The 14,629-nt window shown below is 38.0% G+C and overlaps 1 protein-coding gene across 1 annotated transcript in view; it reads left to right on the forward strand.

Annotated features, from left to right (window-relative positions):
- The window catches only part of TMC1 (transmembrane channel like 1), a 58,594-nt gene that overhangs the window by 20,593 nt on the left and 23,372 nt on the right, over positions 1 to 14,629 (forward strand). Inside the window, exons 6-9 of the mRNA XM_050329309.1 lie at positions 634 to 715; positions 2,556 to 2,662; positions 6,288 to 6,386; positions 12,366 to 12,508. Coding sequence (XP_050185266.1) covers positions 634 to 715; positions 2,556 to 2,662; positions 6,288 to 6,386; positions 12,366 to 12,508 — 431 coding nt within the window. The remainder of the gene's footprint in view (positions 1 to 633; positions 716 to 2,555; positions 2,663 to 6,287; positions 6,387 to 12,365; positions 12,509 to 14,629) is intronic.

Below are 14,629 nucleotides of genomic sequence, written 5' to 3' on the forward strand. Positions count from 1 at the left end.
TTAGTTAGACTGGATTTTGTGCAAGCAACTGTGTGATCACATCTCCTAAGCATTGATGGTCACAAAAAATATCAGATTTTCAAACTCAGCTTGGTTCAGGAAGGTCACTTACAGAAGTTAAACTCATTAATAGATAAACTACTGGGTAGAGTAATTGTAAGTAAATGTCACAGCTTAAACTCCAGATTTAAATGTTGAATAGCAAAGGAAATAAGAAATGAAGTCTCAGGAACATTTCTAAAAAAGAAGAAAAAGTAAAGAAAACAGAAAAGAGAAAGAAAGAGAAAAAGCAAAAGAAGGAGTAAAAGGAAAAGAAAGAGAAAAAGGAAAAGAAGGAGTAAAAGGAAAAGAAAGAGAAAAAGAAAAAAGAGAAAGCATTACATGAAAGGAAGTGATTAGTTAATTATTGTGGAAGAAAAAAAAAAGAAGTAGAAACTTCATGCAAAGCCAATAGGAGACATATTCAGAACAAACAAAAGGAGATGTTTGTTCACAAGCTATTACTTTGTAGACTCTGACAAAGGATGCTGTGCATGATTAAAGACTTACATTAGCTCAAGGGAGAACTGAGCATCTGGACACTGAGAGGATGGTGTGTTGGTTTTTATTTTCTTTTTCTGCAACTCTTTTCAGAAATGGATGAAATTTCAAAGAGACTTTGAGAATTTTAAGACAGCCTGCATACCCTGGGAAATGAAAATTAAGGAGATTGAAAGTAAGTAAATAAGAATAGTATCGATTATCATATTTCTGGTGTCTGCTAAAATGATAAATTACTTCAGAATATGTGTCAGTATTCAGTGCATAGTTTAAAATCCGTGAGTATTTATTTTTTCATTAATATTGGTTGAGCTTGATATTATAGCTAATTGAAAATTTCCCTGAGAAAGTATTAGTCACTTTATGGAAAAAACCCTCATTTCACAGGTAACAGTTCAACAGCCAGTGTTGATCTTGGAAAGATGGAATTGGTATTTAGCTATTTCCTACCTTCATTTTATTTTGTTTGTATTTATAATATACAGATTATACTGTCCAGACTACATTGTAATTATTTTTGCCATTTTTCATTATCTTGATCTTCATGTAAGATGTACTTCTCCCATTTTCAGCCACATAATTTAACACAGAAAAAATGATAGCGGTCTTGGATGTCCACATGTATTGGGCATAAGTATAAACAAGGCAATGTAATTAGTTCTACAGGTATGTTTGTAGTAGATGTTTGTCACCAGTCAGTTTTGCATTGCAGTTCCAGTGATTAATTTAAATTACAGCCCTTTATTTGGAGCATATTTGGCTCAACTGCATAGATACCTGAGTGAGGTTCTGCCACTGATGAAATGCAGATGAAAGTGCAATGAAACTGATTTTAGAAAAGCTGCATTTGAAAGGATCTGTGAGTTGCATCAAAAGGAATAACCAGAACACTAGAAAAACAGGAAAATGATAAATTGCGAATTTTATGGGGCTTTGGACTGAAAAAAAAACCTTTGAGGAGAACTTATATAATGTACTTAAACAATGGTCTACAGACTGTGTAACAGATTATCTACCCACTTGAGGTGGAGTTTAGAACATGTAATCTATTATGGATACATAATAGATATCTTGAGGATTTATAAGAGTAAGGGTTCTACAAGATTCTTTAAAGGAGTAATCCTTGCATAAGCTCTTCTGCTTCTAATAATTCCAACAGGCACATTTCTTTCCTTTTAAAATAAGAATGCAAAAATGGAGCAAGATTATTTTTCCAGACCTGCTTTTGTATCTATTTATCTTTTCATTTGAAACAAGTTCAGTTTTTGCTGAAGGGTCCCAAAATCACAATGGAATAGTTTCGTAATCTCAAAGGGTAGGATTGCGAAGTTTACTCTTTTTCTTTAAGTTTTTGTTCTGTTCAATATATTACTAGGGAAAGCTGCAATTGCTTTTACTTGCAGAAAGGATCATTTGCCAGAATGCCAGTAATTTAAGAAAGCCTTCAGCTGGTGGTGGGACTGCCTTCACACCTGCGTACTGGTAGAACACATAAACAGTGAAGTAAGAGAAAGAAAGGATACAAATACTTGCAGATAATATTGTTCCTCCCTTGTGAAAAAGTCTGGTGAGCACTGATAACTATCTTGTGGCCTTGGAAACACTATCACCATTGGTTAATTCTGTACTGCTTCCTATTAAATTTGGGCAGGTGCTGGCTTAACATGTCAAGAATGCTTAAAATCCACATCAGACAGAAAAAAAGAATAAAAAGCACTGAATTGTATTTACAGAGGTTACTTAACAGTAGCAAGTGTCATGGCTTTTATATGATCCCAGGTAGTCTATATAACTAATACTTTTATATTTTTCATTTCTGTTTTCTCAGCTGGGTCTGTGAATATTAGTATGCAATCTTCAAAAAAAAAGCTATTAGAATTATGATAATAAAGAAGATTAAAAACCTCCACTGATTTCATTTATTTTAAATAAACTTTGAGCATCTTCATCCCTAGGCAAAATAATTTCAAACAGCTAATTTTTCTGCCTTTTTATCACATCTGATGTTTCCACAGGTCACTTTGGCTCATCAGTAGCATCTTATTTCATATTCTTGCGCTGGATGTATGGAATAAACATGATTCTCTTTGGACTGACCTTTGGACTTGTAATGGTGCCTGAGGTGGGAATCTTTTAAATTTCCATTGAAAATTGCCATAGGAAAGTGCTAAGGGAGCCGACTCAGATGGCCTCCTTGATCTGCTGCTTGTCAACACACAGGATCTTGTGAGAGAGGCAGAGACTGGTGGCAGTCTTGGCCACAGTGACCATGAAGTGATCAAGTTTAAAATCTCTGTTGACAGGAGGAGAAGTACCAACAAACCCTCAGCTCTGGCCATGAGGAAGGCAGACTTCAGGGTGCCCAGGGAATTAGTATGGAAGGTCCTCTGGGAAAATGTTTCTGCAGCTGCTGAAATCCATCAGTGCTGGTCATTTTTTAAAGCACCTCCTAGGGGAACAGGAGCAGGCAATTCCCAGATGTAGAAAGTCAAGCAAGCAAGTCAGAAGGCCAGCTTGACTGGGTAGGGATCTTCCTTGGACAGACAGCAAAAAAAGAATGTATATGCCCTGTGGAAGCAAGGCAATGTGAGACTAGACGAATTCAGAGATGCTGCCTGCCACTGCAGGGAGAAAATTCGTGTGGCCAAAGCTTGACTGGACTTGTAGATGGCCAGAAATGCAGGGGATAATAAAAAGAGTTTTTTCAAATCTATCAATGGCAATAGGCAGTGTAGAAATATTATTGACCCATTACAGGATGAGGATAGTCACCTCACAAAAAGAGACAAGGCAGAGGTGTTTAATGCTTTCTTTGCCTCTGTCTTCAATATTGATGATGGATCAAGGGGGTCTCAGTACTCTGAGCTGGAAGACTATAACTGCAAGAACAATCAACTCCCAGTTGACCTAGAAATTGTGTGGTATCTGCTGTTCCCTACAAATCTATGGGCCTGGGATTCATGCCAGAATCCTCAAAAAACTGGCTGATGTAATCACAAAATCTCTTTTGATGATATTTGAGTTGTCGTGGGAATCCAAAGAGGTCCCAGCTGACTGGAAGCTGGTGAACATTGTTCCTATTTTTGAGTAGACCAAGAAGAAGGAGCCTGAAACTACAGGCCTGTCAGTCTCACTTCAGTGCCTGGTAAAGTTATGGAGAAGATTATTCTGGGAGGTATTGAAAAACACCTGAAAGACAATGCAGTCATTGGTCACAGCCAGCATGGCTTCATGAAAGTCCTGGTTATCAAACCTGATTTAGTCTTATGGAAGGTAACCCACCTATTTAGTTGATCAAAGGAAGCCAGTTGATGTAACAATTTTGGATTTTAGTAAAACTTCCGATACTGTCTCACACGGTATCCTTCTGGAGAAAATGTCTGGCACACAGCTGGATAAACACATCATGTGGTAGGTGAGCAACTGGCTCACAGGTCAAGCACAGAGGGTAATGGTGAATGGGGTAACATCAGACTGGTGACCTGTCACTAGTGGGGTTCTGCAGGGCTCCATCTCAGGCCCTACGCTCTTCAACATCTTCATAAATGACTTGGATACAGGACTGGAAAGGATACTGAGCAAGTTGGCAGACAGTGCAAAAGTGGAAGAAACTGTTGACTCTCTCAAAGGCTAGGAGGTCCTGCAGAGAGACCACCACAAATTAGAGAGATGGGCAATCTCCAATCATATGAAGTTCAACAAGAGGAAGTGATGGATTCTGCACCTGGAATGGGGCATCCCTGGCTGTTGGTATAGACTGAAGAATGAGATGCTGGAAAGCAGTGTAATGGAAAGGGACCTGGGAGTCCTGGTAGATGGCCAGTTGAATATGAGTCAGCAGTGCCCTGGTAGCCAGGAGGGCCAACTGTGTCCTGGGGGGCATCAGGCAAAGCATCCCCAGCCAGTCAAGGGAGGTGATTGTCTCTCGCTGCTCTACACTGGTGCAATCTCACCTTTCATATTGCGGCAGTTTTGGGCACCACAATATAACAAAGATATTAAGCCATTAGAGAGTGTTGAGAGGAGGGCAACGAAGATGGTGAAGGGCATTGAGAAGAAGCCAAATAAGGGGTGGTTGAGGTCACTTGGTGTGTTCAGCCTGGAGGAGAGGAGACTGAGAGGAGACCTCCTTGAAGTTACAACTTCCTCATGAGGGGAAGAGAAGGGGCAGGCACTGATCTCTTCTCTGTGGTGACCAGTGACAGGACCTGAGGGAATGGCCTGAAGTCGTGTCAGGGGAGGTTTAGGTTGGATATTAGAAAAAGGTTCTTCACCCAGAGGGTGTTTGGGCACTGGAAGAGGCTCCCCAGGGAAGTGATCACAGCACCAAGCCTGCCAAAGTTCAAGAAGTGTTTGAATGATACTCTTGGACATTTGGTGTGACTCCTGAGGATGATCCTGTGTAGGGTTAAGTGTTGGACTTGATGGTCCTTGTGAGTCCTTTCCAACTCAGTGTATCCTGAGATTCTGTGAGATTTCATAGGATTGGACCCTTAAATAAGTTTTTAATCTCGTTGTGATCCATTTGAAAGTATTAAGGTGTACCAAGCCTGTAAAGAGGTACTTTCCTTGTGGAAAATTGTCTCTACAGAGAGATGCCTTGAAATAGACATGACGGAAAAAGGTAAAATGTATATAGGGTTTACTGATGAAAGTGTTTTCCTGTGTCTGGGATGACACAGGTATGGTTTTGTTTCTTTGTTTTGGTTTTTTTTGGTTGGTTTTGCCTTTTTTTTTTTTTTTTTTTGGGTGATTATTTTATGGAGAACTAAGTAGAGGAACTGAAACTAAGAAGAAGCTACGTGGAGTTTCTTGACTGCAATGTGCATTGCAGTAAAAGGATTCTTTATGGGCTCAGAGGATATTTTCAGATGTAATACTCACATGGTGATGGCACAGTTAGGCTGTAAATTCACGCGAGACCTACCATGCTTTGTACTGTTTGCAGAATTACCGTTACTAATTGTACTTAGAGCAGATATAATTCAAAGGGAAATTACTGCTATGAAATGTAATATTTTTTGGGTTCCTTTGAACCACCATGTTGTCCTCCTAAAAGCAGACTTTTATGGAATTAAAATTACGTGCCATCTCCCTGATTTGAATATTCCATATCCTCTTGGTTTTCTTATTTTCTAGTAAGCAGATGGGAAACGATTAGGTGAGAATTTCCAACAACTTCCTAGTACAGCATTTCAATAGCATGATCCATTTTCCTTAGAAGCCAAAACCAAACTAAACACCCAACAGTTTTCAGGGTAACCCTGGAAAAGGACATATACTGTGCCTGAGCAAGCATCTTTCCAGTAGCAATGGGACTGTCAGAATCCGAAAACTGATTCCCTGCCATCTTCCCATTTATTTCAATTAAAAAAATCACCCAATAAAATCCATAATGTAAGAAAAATTAATCTTCTGTTCTTCTCTGCAAGAAAAACCCCATTCATCAGAGAGATCTGGGCTTCTGTGTTGCCTTTAAATGTAAGAGGCATAGTTTGACAATCCATTGATACTAGTGGAACTTTAAATTTAGAAATTAGAAAATTTAAATTGAGTGTATATGTTAGGCACAGTTTGAATCAATAATGTGAGGATCCATGGAAGGAATTGTACCAATAGGTCATTATCACTAAGGAGTTTAGGAGAATAAAACAATTCTTCCTAAGAAATGACAGATCACTGTCCCTTCCTTCCCTTTGTTAATATTTTGCCTTAAAATGTAAATTACTCTCATTTTTTGGTTTCAGGCTTTGATGGGTAAGCCATATGGCTCTTTACCTAGAAAAACTGTTCCAAGAGCTGAAGAAGCAACTGCTATGAACTTTGCTACTCTCTGGGATTTTAGTGTAAGTGCATAATCTTGCAATACTTCATTTTCGTATAACTCTTTTATTCATAAATACTTCATTGTTTAATATTCAGTGATTTAATATGAATTATTTCTAGAGATAATTGGCAATAGAATTAGTTTACATGTTTTTTTCACAAACTCTCTGTATACATGTTTACTTCAGACAAAGCACATAACGATGCTGTATGTTCATAAGCTCAATTATATCTAGCAATCCAAAGACACACGGGGAAATATCTCAAAGCTGATTTGCTATCTCTGGGTACTGAATTTCCATTTCTTATGCATGAAAATGGTCTTCTGCTTTTGTATGACTAAAATCCTGAATTTTAAAATGCAGTGTGTCTTGGGGGGGGTGTAAGAAACCCATCTGTATTCTTTTTTCTAAAACAAAGTATGCCTTTTTAGTTTCTTCTAAGTCTTACAGAACAAGTAGATATTTTAGCTGAATTGAGAAGCATATTATAATTCTTTACTGTAGATGTGATTCCCAGTCTAACCTGTACTGATAAGCTAATGGTATACTTCTAAATATGTCATACCGTTTTCTCTTCCTGAAAATAACAGATTTATCTTATTGTGGCAAATCTCTACAGTTGACGTCTTTATATAAAGGTGGTACAACTTTTCATAAAGTCAGATGGTGATAAATTTGGTATTACAATATGTTGCTTAGAAGACAGTTACGTTTCTCTGTGGCGTGCAGTCAATGTCATCCTAGGGTACTCCATCTGTGAAAACATGCAACCCCTCCAGACTCTCTATCAATCTTCATGGTCCTCCTTTGGATGGTCTCTAATAGCTTGATGTCTTTTTTTGTACTGTGGTGAACAAAACTTCACACAGCAGTCAAGGTGAGGCCACCCAAGTGAAGAGCAGAGTGGGACAATCATTTCCCTTGACAGGCTGGCAGTGTTTTGTATGACATCCCCCAGGACACAGTTGGCCCTCCTGGCAGCCAGGGTACTGCTGACTCAGATTCAACTTACTTTTGACCAGGACCCCCAGGTCCCTTTCCATGACCCTGCTTTCTAGGATCTCATTTCTCAGTCTATACTAACAGCCAGGGTTGCCCCGTACCATATGCAGAATCAGGCACATTCCCTTGTTGAACTTGATACGGTTGGTGATTGCCCATCTCTCCAACTTGTCAAAGTCTATCTGAAAGGCCTCTCCACTCCTGATAGAGTTGAGAGCTTCTCTCAATTTATTGTCATTGGCAAACTTACTTAGTGTTCCTTCCAGCCCTTAGTCCAGGTTGTTAATGAAGATGTTGAAGAGAACTGGGCTGAGAATGGAGTCCTGTGGAACCCCACTAGTGACTGGTCACCAGCCTAATGTCACCCTGTTCACTGTAACTCTTTGTGTCTGTGAGGAAGTTGCTCACCCATCATGTAACACAGTTATCCAACTGTATGCTGAACATTTTGTCCAGAAGGCTCCTGTACAAGACAGTATCAAAATCTTTGCTGAAATCCAAAAAGATTACATCTATTAGCTTCCCTTGATCATCTCGGTCATATAAGGAAATCAGGTTGAACAAGCAGGACTTTCATGAAGCCATGCTGGCTGTGACCAGTGACTGGGTTGTCATCCAACTGTCTTTTAATACCTCCCAGAATAATCTTCTCCATAACTTTACTAGGCACTAAAGTGAGACTGACAGGCCTATAGTTTCCAGGGTACTCCTTCTTGCTCTTCTTGACGTCTCTGAATTCTCAAGACCTGTCAAAAATCATCAGAGATTTTGTGATTACATCAGCCAGTTTTTTGAGGATTCTGGCATGAATCTCAGGCCCATAGATTTGTAGGGATCCGCCTGGAGCAGCAGATACCACACAATTTCTAGGTCAACTGAGAGTTGATCATTCTTGCACTTATGGTCCTGCAGCTTAGGGCACTGAGACCCCCTTGATCCATCATCGATGTTGAAGACAGAGGCAAAGAAAGCATTAAACACCTCTGCCTTGTCTCTGTCCCTTTTTGTGAGGTGACCATCCTCATCCTGTAATGGATCAATAATATTTCTACACTGCCTATTGCCATTGATAGATTTGAAAAAACTCTTTTTATTGTCCCCCAAATTTCTGGCCAGCTGTAGCTCCAGTCAAGCTTTGGCCACACAAATTTTCCCTTCTTTCCCTTTCAGCTTCTCTGTATTCTCCTCATCTCACCTGACCTGGCTTGCACTGGGTATAAACCCTTTTTTTTTTTTTTTTGCCTTATCTCCAAGAGAAGATCCTTGCTCAGCCAAGTTGACCTTCTAACTTGCCTGCTTGACTTTCTACATCTGGGAATTGCCTGCTCCTGTTCCCCTAGGAGGTGCTTTAAAAAGTGACCAGCACTGATGGATTTCAGCAGGTGCAGAAACATTTTCCCAGAGGACCTTCCATACTAATTCCCTGGGCACCCTGAAGTCTGCCTTCCTCATGGCCAGAGCTGAGGGTTTGTTGGTACTTCTCCTCCTGTCAACAGAGATTTTAAACTTGATCACTTCATGGTCACTGTGGCCAAGACTGCCACCAGTCTCTGCCTCTCTCACAAGATCCTGTGTGTTGACAAGCAGCAGATCAAGGAGGCCATCTTTCTAAGTCAGCTCCCTTAGGACCTGTTCCATAATGTTGTTATCCAAATTTTTTAGAAATCTTCTGGCAAGGGTTGTACCAGCTGTGTGATGCTCCTGATTGAGGTCCCCTACAAGGACAAGGTCAGTTGACTTGCAAATGTCCCTTAGTTCCTCAAAGAGTAATTTGTTGGCATCATCATCCTGTTTGGGAGGTCTATGGCAGACTCCCATAATACATCTGCATTTTTTTGTCCCTTGATTCCTACTCAGAGGCTCTCAACTGTGCCATTGCCACCTGTAGGTTCCATATATTCTAACCCTTCTATTACGTGCCAGTGATGGACTCTTCTACGATAATAAAAAAGGATAGAAAGATCTTTCTAAAAAGCTGCATATATTACATTTTACAATGGCTGCTTCATGAACTGATATTGCATCTAATACATAAGAAGCTTTATTTTTGAGTGACAGTAAGATTAAATCTAGACATGGAGCCAGGAAGTTAAATAATGACAATGAAATTGTAAAATGAGAAATTAAAATGTCAGGGAGATATCGGAGTAAATAGGACATACTTGAACATTTTTTAAAGAGCATAGAGTCTAGAAGTACTTTTTACAGAAAATCGGAACAATGTTTTTAAATAAATGTGTTTGAGAAAACATGAATGGAGACACTGTGGAAAGACAGGTGAAGTTCATAACAATTGTCAGAAACAGAACACAAGAGCTCTGAAAAAACAACATATAAAAAATAACAAAGTAACAGTTTACACAAGGAGCAAATGCATATGCAATAAACACAGAATAAGGCAATCAATGAAAGAGATGGATCCCCTGAAATACTGAGGAGAAAAAGAGAATTTTCTTGAAGCATAATGGGTTGACAAATATTCCCTTAAGACAATGACATTATTTTAAACAGCACAGGAGATAATATCTTTCATCTGCTAGCAGTACTTGGATATTACCATGTAAGTTACAAATATATGAACACACATTACCAATCATAATTTCATTCCTGTAAAAAACCCAACAAAAATGCAAAAACCCTAAACCCCACTAGTCTCTAAGACAGTATATAAAAGATAAGCTCAGCCTGTCTTTTGCCTTTTATTTTCTTGAAATTGTATTCATATTATTGACATGGTAAAGAGAAACACTTTCAACTTTTAATAGAATTAATTGGAATTAATTTTAACATATGTTTTTGAGATATGTTCTCAAAGCATATTAAAATAAAATATTTGATCAATACTCTTTCATAGTTGGCTCAGAAAGGAGTGAAAGATGTCTTCCATGCATTTCCACCTTTACAGAGATAAAGTTTTTTCAAATCTTATGGTGAAATGCAATTGACAAAGCCCAGGAATCAACACACTGAATGACATACAGTGAAGGAATTATCTCTAACTTTTCAGAACACAGCAACTTAAAAAGTTCATAATGTATGAATATTACAGTGATGATTTAGATGAGGGAATTGAGTCCACCATTAGTAAATTTGCAGATGACACCAAGTTGAGGAGAAGTGTCGATGAGCTGGAAGGCAGGAGGGCTCTACAGAGGCACCTGGACAGGCTGGAGAGTTGGGCTGATTCCAATGGAATGAAGTTCAACAAGGCCAAGTGCCGGGTCCTGCACTTTGGCCACAACAACCCCTGCAGCGCTACAGGCTGGGCACAGAGTGGCTGAGGAGCAACCAGGCAGGAAGGGACCTGGGAGTTTGGATTGACAGGAGGCTGAACATGAGCCAGAGTGTGCCCAGGTGGCCAAGAAGGCCAATGGCATCCTGGCCTGGATCAGGAACAGTGTGGCCAACAGGAGCAGGGAAGTGATTTCTCCCCTGTACTCAGCACTGCTGAGGCCACACCTTGAGTATTGTGTCCATTTCTGGGCCCCTCAGTTCAGAAAGGATATTGAGGTGCTGGAGCAGGTCCAGAGAAGAGCAACCAGGCTGGTGAAGGGACTCAAGCACAAGTCCTATGAGGAGAGGCTGAGGGAACTGGGGTTGTTTACACTGGAGAAGAGAAGGCTCAGGGGAGACCTCATCACTCTCTACAACTCCCTGAAAGGAGACTGTAACCAGGGAGGGATGGTCTCTTCTCCCAGGCAAGTATTGGTAAGATAAAGAGGGCATGGTCTCAAGCTCTGCCAGGGGAGGTTTAGGTTTGATATTACGAACAAATTCTTTACAGAGAGGGTAATCAGACATTGGAATGGGCTGCCCAGGGAGGTGGTGGATTCTCTGTCCCTGGAGGTTTTTAAGATGAGACTGGATGTGGCACTGAGTGCCACAGTCTAGTAACCATGATGGTAGTGGATCAAGGGTTGGACTTGATGATCTCAGAGGTCCTTACCAACCCAGCTGATTCTATGATTCTATGACAATATATAAGAGAAAGATGTTATTCATTTTAAGGAAAATGGGCAACTGAAAAACAGAAGGGAAGCAAATGGCTTTTAATTCACAACCCCCCACATCTTATTATCAAAATAATGCATAGCCCATCCTCCAATTACATGTTCAAATACTATGTATTTGACTTAAAATCCTCACATCCAGCTGGAGCTTTGCCTTTGCTTGCTTGAGCTAAGTTTTTTTTTAAGCCTTTGTAAAGGCTCTGACTTTTGTCTTCTTCTAGGCCGTGAGTTCTTACTCTGAGAATTATCAAGAAGTTTTAGATATTTTATCCATGTAGTTACCAACAATTTCTTACACTTAGTAAGATAATAAATTATAATAAATAATATAATAAGATAATAAATTATTCTGAAAAATCAGCAGTCTGAGCTGTAGAAGAGAGGGCAGATCATATTAAGATACTTAGAAGATATAATTGCTGAGAAAGTCAGTACACTCATATTTCTATTTTTATAGCCTTGGAGTTTACTCTAAGTGTGTAAAAACCTTACCTACTGAATAATCACCCATAAAATCCAAACACTTATTGGATAATATATGTTGAGTGATCACCCAGCAGACAATGAACAGATATAAGGATTCCATATCAAATAGGCTATGCAAGTAAATTTTAGGAATGTGAATATTAAGTTAAAAATCTGGCATTTAATCTGCACAAAATTTGAAAAATAAATTATGTAAACCAATATGCTTTTGTCTTTACAAGAAGTTTGTGGATGAAAAAGTTTTGACTCATTAAATTGTAGATGGAGTGTTCACAAAGAGTTTTAAAGATAAAAGATTTTGAAGTTGCTATGAAATATTTTACATCTTTTTTTTTTTTAAAAAAGGAGACCTTTTTCATCCTGTGAGATTTATTATAGCTTTGCTTACAACTGATTTGATTTCACTGAAATGAGTGCTTCAGTACATTGCTATTGCTACAGTTGGTGACTATGAGCATAATTAAGAAATGTAACATTATAATTTTTGTTGTCTTTTCAGGGCCTTGCACAGTATTCTGTACTCTTTTATGGTTATTACAATAATCAGAGAACAATTGGATGGCTGAAGTTCAGGATGCCTCTTTCGTATTTCCTTGTTGGGGTTGGGACTATTGGCTACAGTTTTATGATTGTCATTCGAACGTAAGTGTTCCTTGGCTCTGGAATAAAGTATATTCAAAGAAGCAGATAATTCCGCTGTGGACCCCTGAGACTGTCTTTTTAAAAATATGGTAATTGTAAGGATAGGGCAATGCAAGATCAAGTGCAAGGCCAAAGTTATGTAAGATTCCTTCAACCTATATTATTTATCTGCTGTTCTGCACCACAAGCTTGTGTTACAGTGTTGTGAAAGTGGGAATAAATCTTTAATGAAATAAAAAACCCACTTCTCTCCTGAACTTCAGAATGAAAAATGGATGCATAAAGTAAGGGAAAGAACTGTCAGCTGTCAACCCATCTTTTCATAATACTTGGCATCTTTTCATGATACTTGTCAGCTAACATCCAGGAAATTCAATCGTTCTACCTTTAATGATACCTTATGTGAGCTAAACTACTTTACAAAGCAAGAAAGAAGCATATGGCAAATAATTCTGTGTGTAGCTCACGGTCAGAGGTAAATGCTGCCAATTATTATAGTCTTTAGTACCCTTGATTCAACCAAAATGACCACCTAACATAGTAATATGGTTAGCCCTAGTGGTGGCTTCACAAAATGCCTATGGTGAAAAAAAATCAGAGCATTGCAGGTCAAGATTCAAAGACATTTGTAAATATAGAGAAAAATGCAGTTAATCTATTTCCACTCTTTCATGCTGAAGGCAGTATTTTTCATTTGCATGAGCACTAGGTTAATTCATATTCTGCTTTTCAAACTGGTTCCTATAGAGGGCAAGAAGCATTTCAGTAAAAAAAAAAAAAAAGAAAAAAAAAGTCTTCAGTCACATATATGTATATTTGGAGAAAAAATAGACTACCACAATAAAAGAGCAATTTGTTTAGCTCAAAAATATATTTTAAAATATTTTTTATAATGATTAGAATAGTTTTAGTCTCAGACAATTTTATTTCAATGACTGTCACTCAGACAAAAATAAATAAATGCCTTCTAGCAGAAAAACCCTGTAGCCCAAACAAAGGAATATCCTTGAGTCAAAAATACATTGTATGTGCTAATTTTCCGTCTGGCCTTATGGCACTAATCCTGACCAACATTTAGGTAATCATAATAGATTTCTTGCAGACTTCTGCTCTCTTCTCTTTTTCCAGAAAGAAGCGCAGTGGGCAGAGAAACTAAGAGCAGTGTAGCAGGAGGTGTTACCATATTTCTGCTGCTGACTGAGAACTGGGAAAGGAAATATCTGTGTGAAAGAGACAGTGAGGATTATAAACACTATGATTCTGTTTAGGGGAAATATTTACATAAAAGGTTACTCTCTTCAGCTCTTAAAGTGCACAACATAAAATTGAAATATTTCTGGTCTCAAAGTAATTATATTCTAACCACAAGATTGTTCATTATTTAATTAGAAACTCTTGAGAAGGAATTTTCTTGGTCTATAAACTAGAAACAGGGCAGATTCTACCAAGAATCTTCCATGATCTCTGACCCTTCTGCATAGTACCAACCCTGCTACTGATTTACAGCAGCTCAAAAGGATTTTCTGTATTATTTACTTATTATTCTCCTCCTGGATTTGAGGGTATGTGGACTGTTAAAAATGTGGTATGTAGAATGCATTAACATTAGTATTAATAATGTAACTCTGTTGCACTAGTGAGCTGTAAAATAGATATTGACTCTTCGTCCCGGATAAATAAATACATTACTGAAGGCTAAGTGATTTTTACCCTACTAATTCACTCCATCCTTGTGCATAATGATTTGAATTAGGTGACAAACTAGGCAGAAGCAAGACCATGGTTATTACCTGAATGAAAACTCTTTGAAATAGAGAATTTTGTAGTTCAGATTAAGTCAAATTTGAAAAAAATATTTCTCTGAAGAAACAATCTGATGTTTCTACATAGTATCATAAATTTCTTTTGTATGTGTATAGGACACAGAAAGCTCTAGTAGTGGTATTTTATATGCTATAACAAGATTTTGTTCTGGTTTATTATTTTAGAATATTTATTATCCTCTTATTTATATTTATTTATTTATTATTTATTTATTTATTTTATTTATTATATATTTTTATTATTATATTTATTATATATTTATATTTATTATATATTTATTTATATATATTTATTTAT

The sequence above is a fragment of the Myiozetetes cayanensis genome, unplaced genomic scaffold (assembly GCF_022539395.1).
Source record: "Myiozetetes cayanensis isolate MyiCay16 unplaced genomic scaffold, myiCay2020 scf4, whole genome shotgun sequence".
NCBI classification, from domain to species: domain Eukaryota; kingdom Metazoa; phylum Chordata; class Aves; order Passeriformes; family Tyrannidae; genus Myiozetetes; species Myiozetetes cayanensis.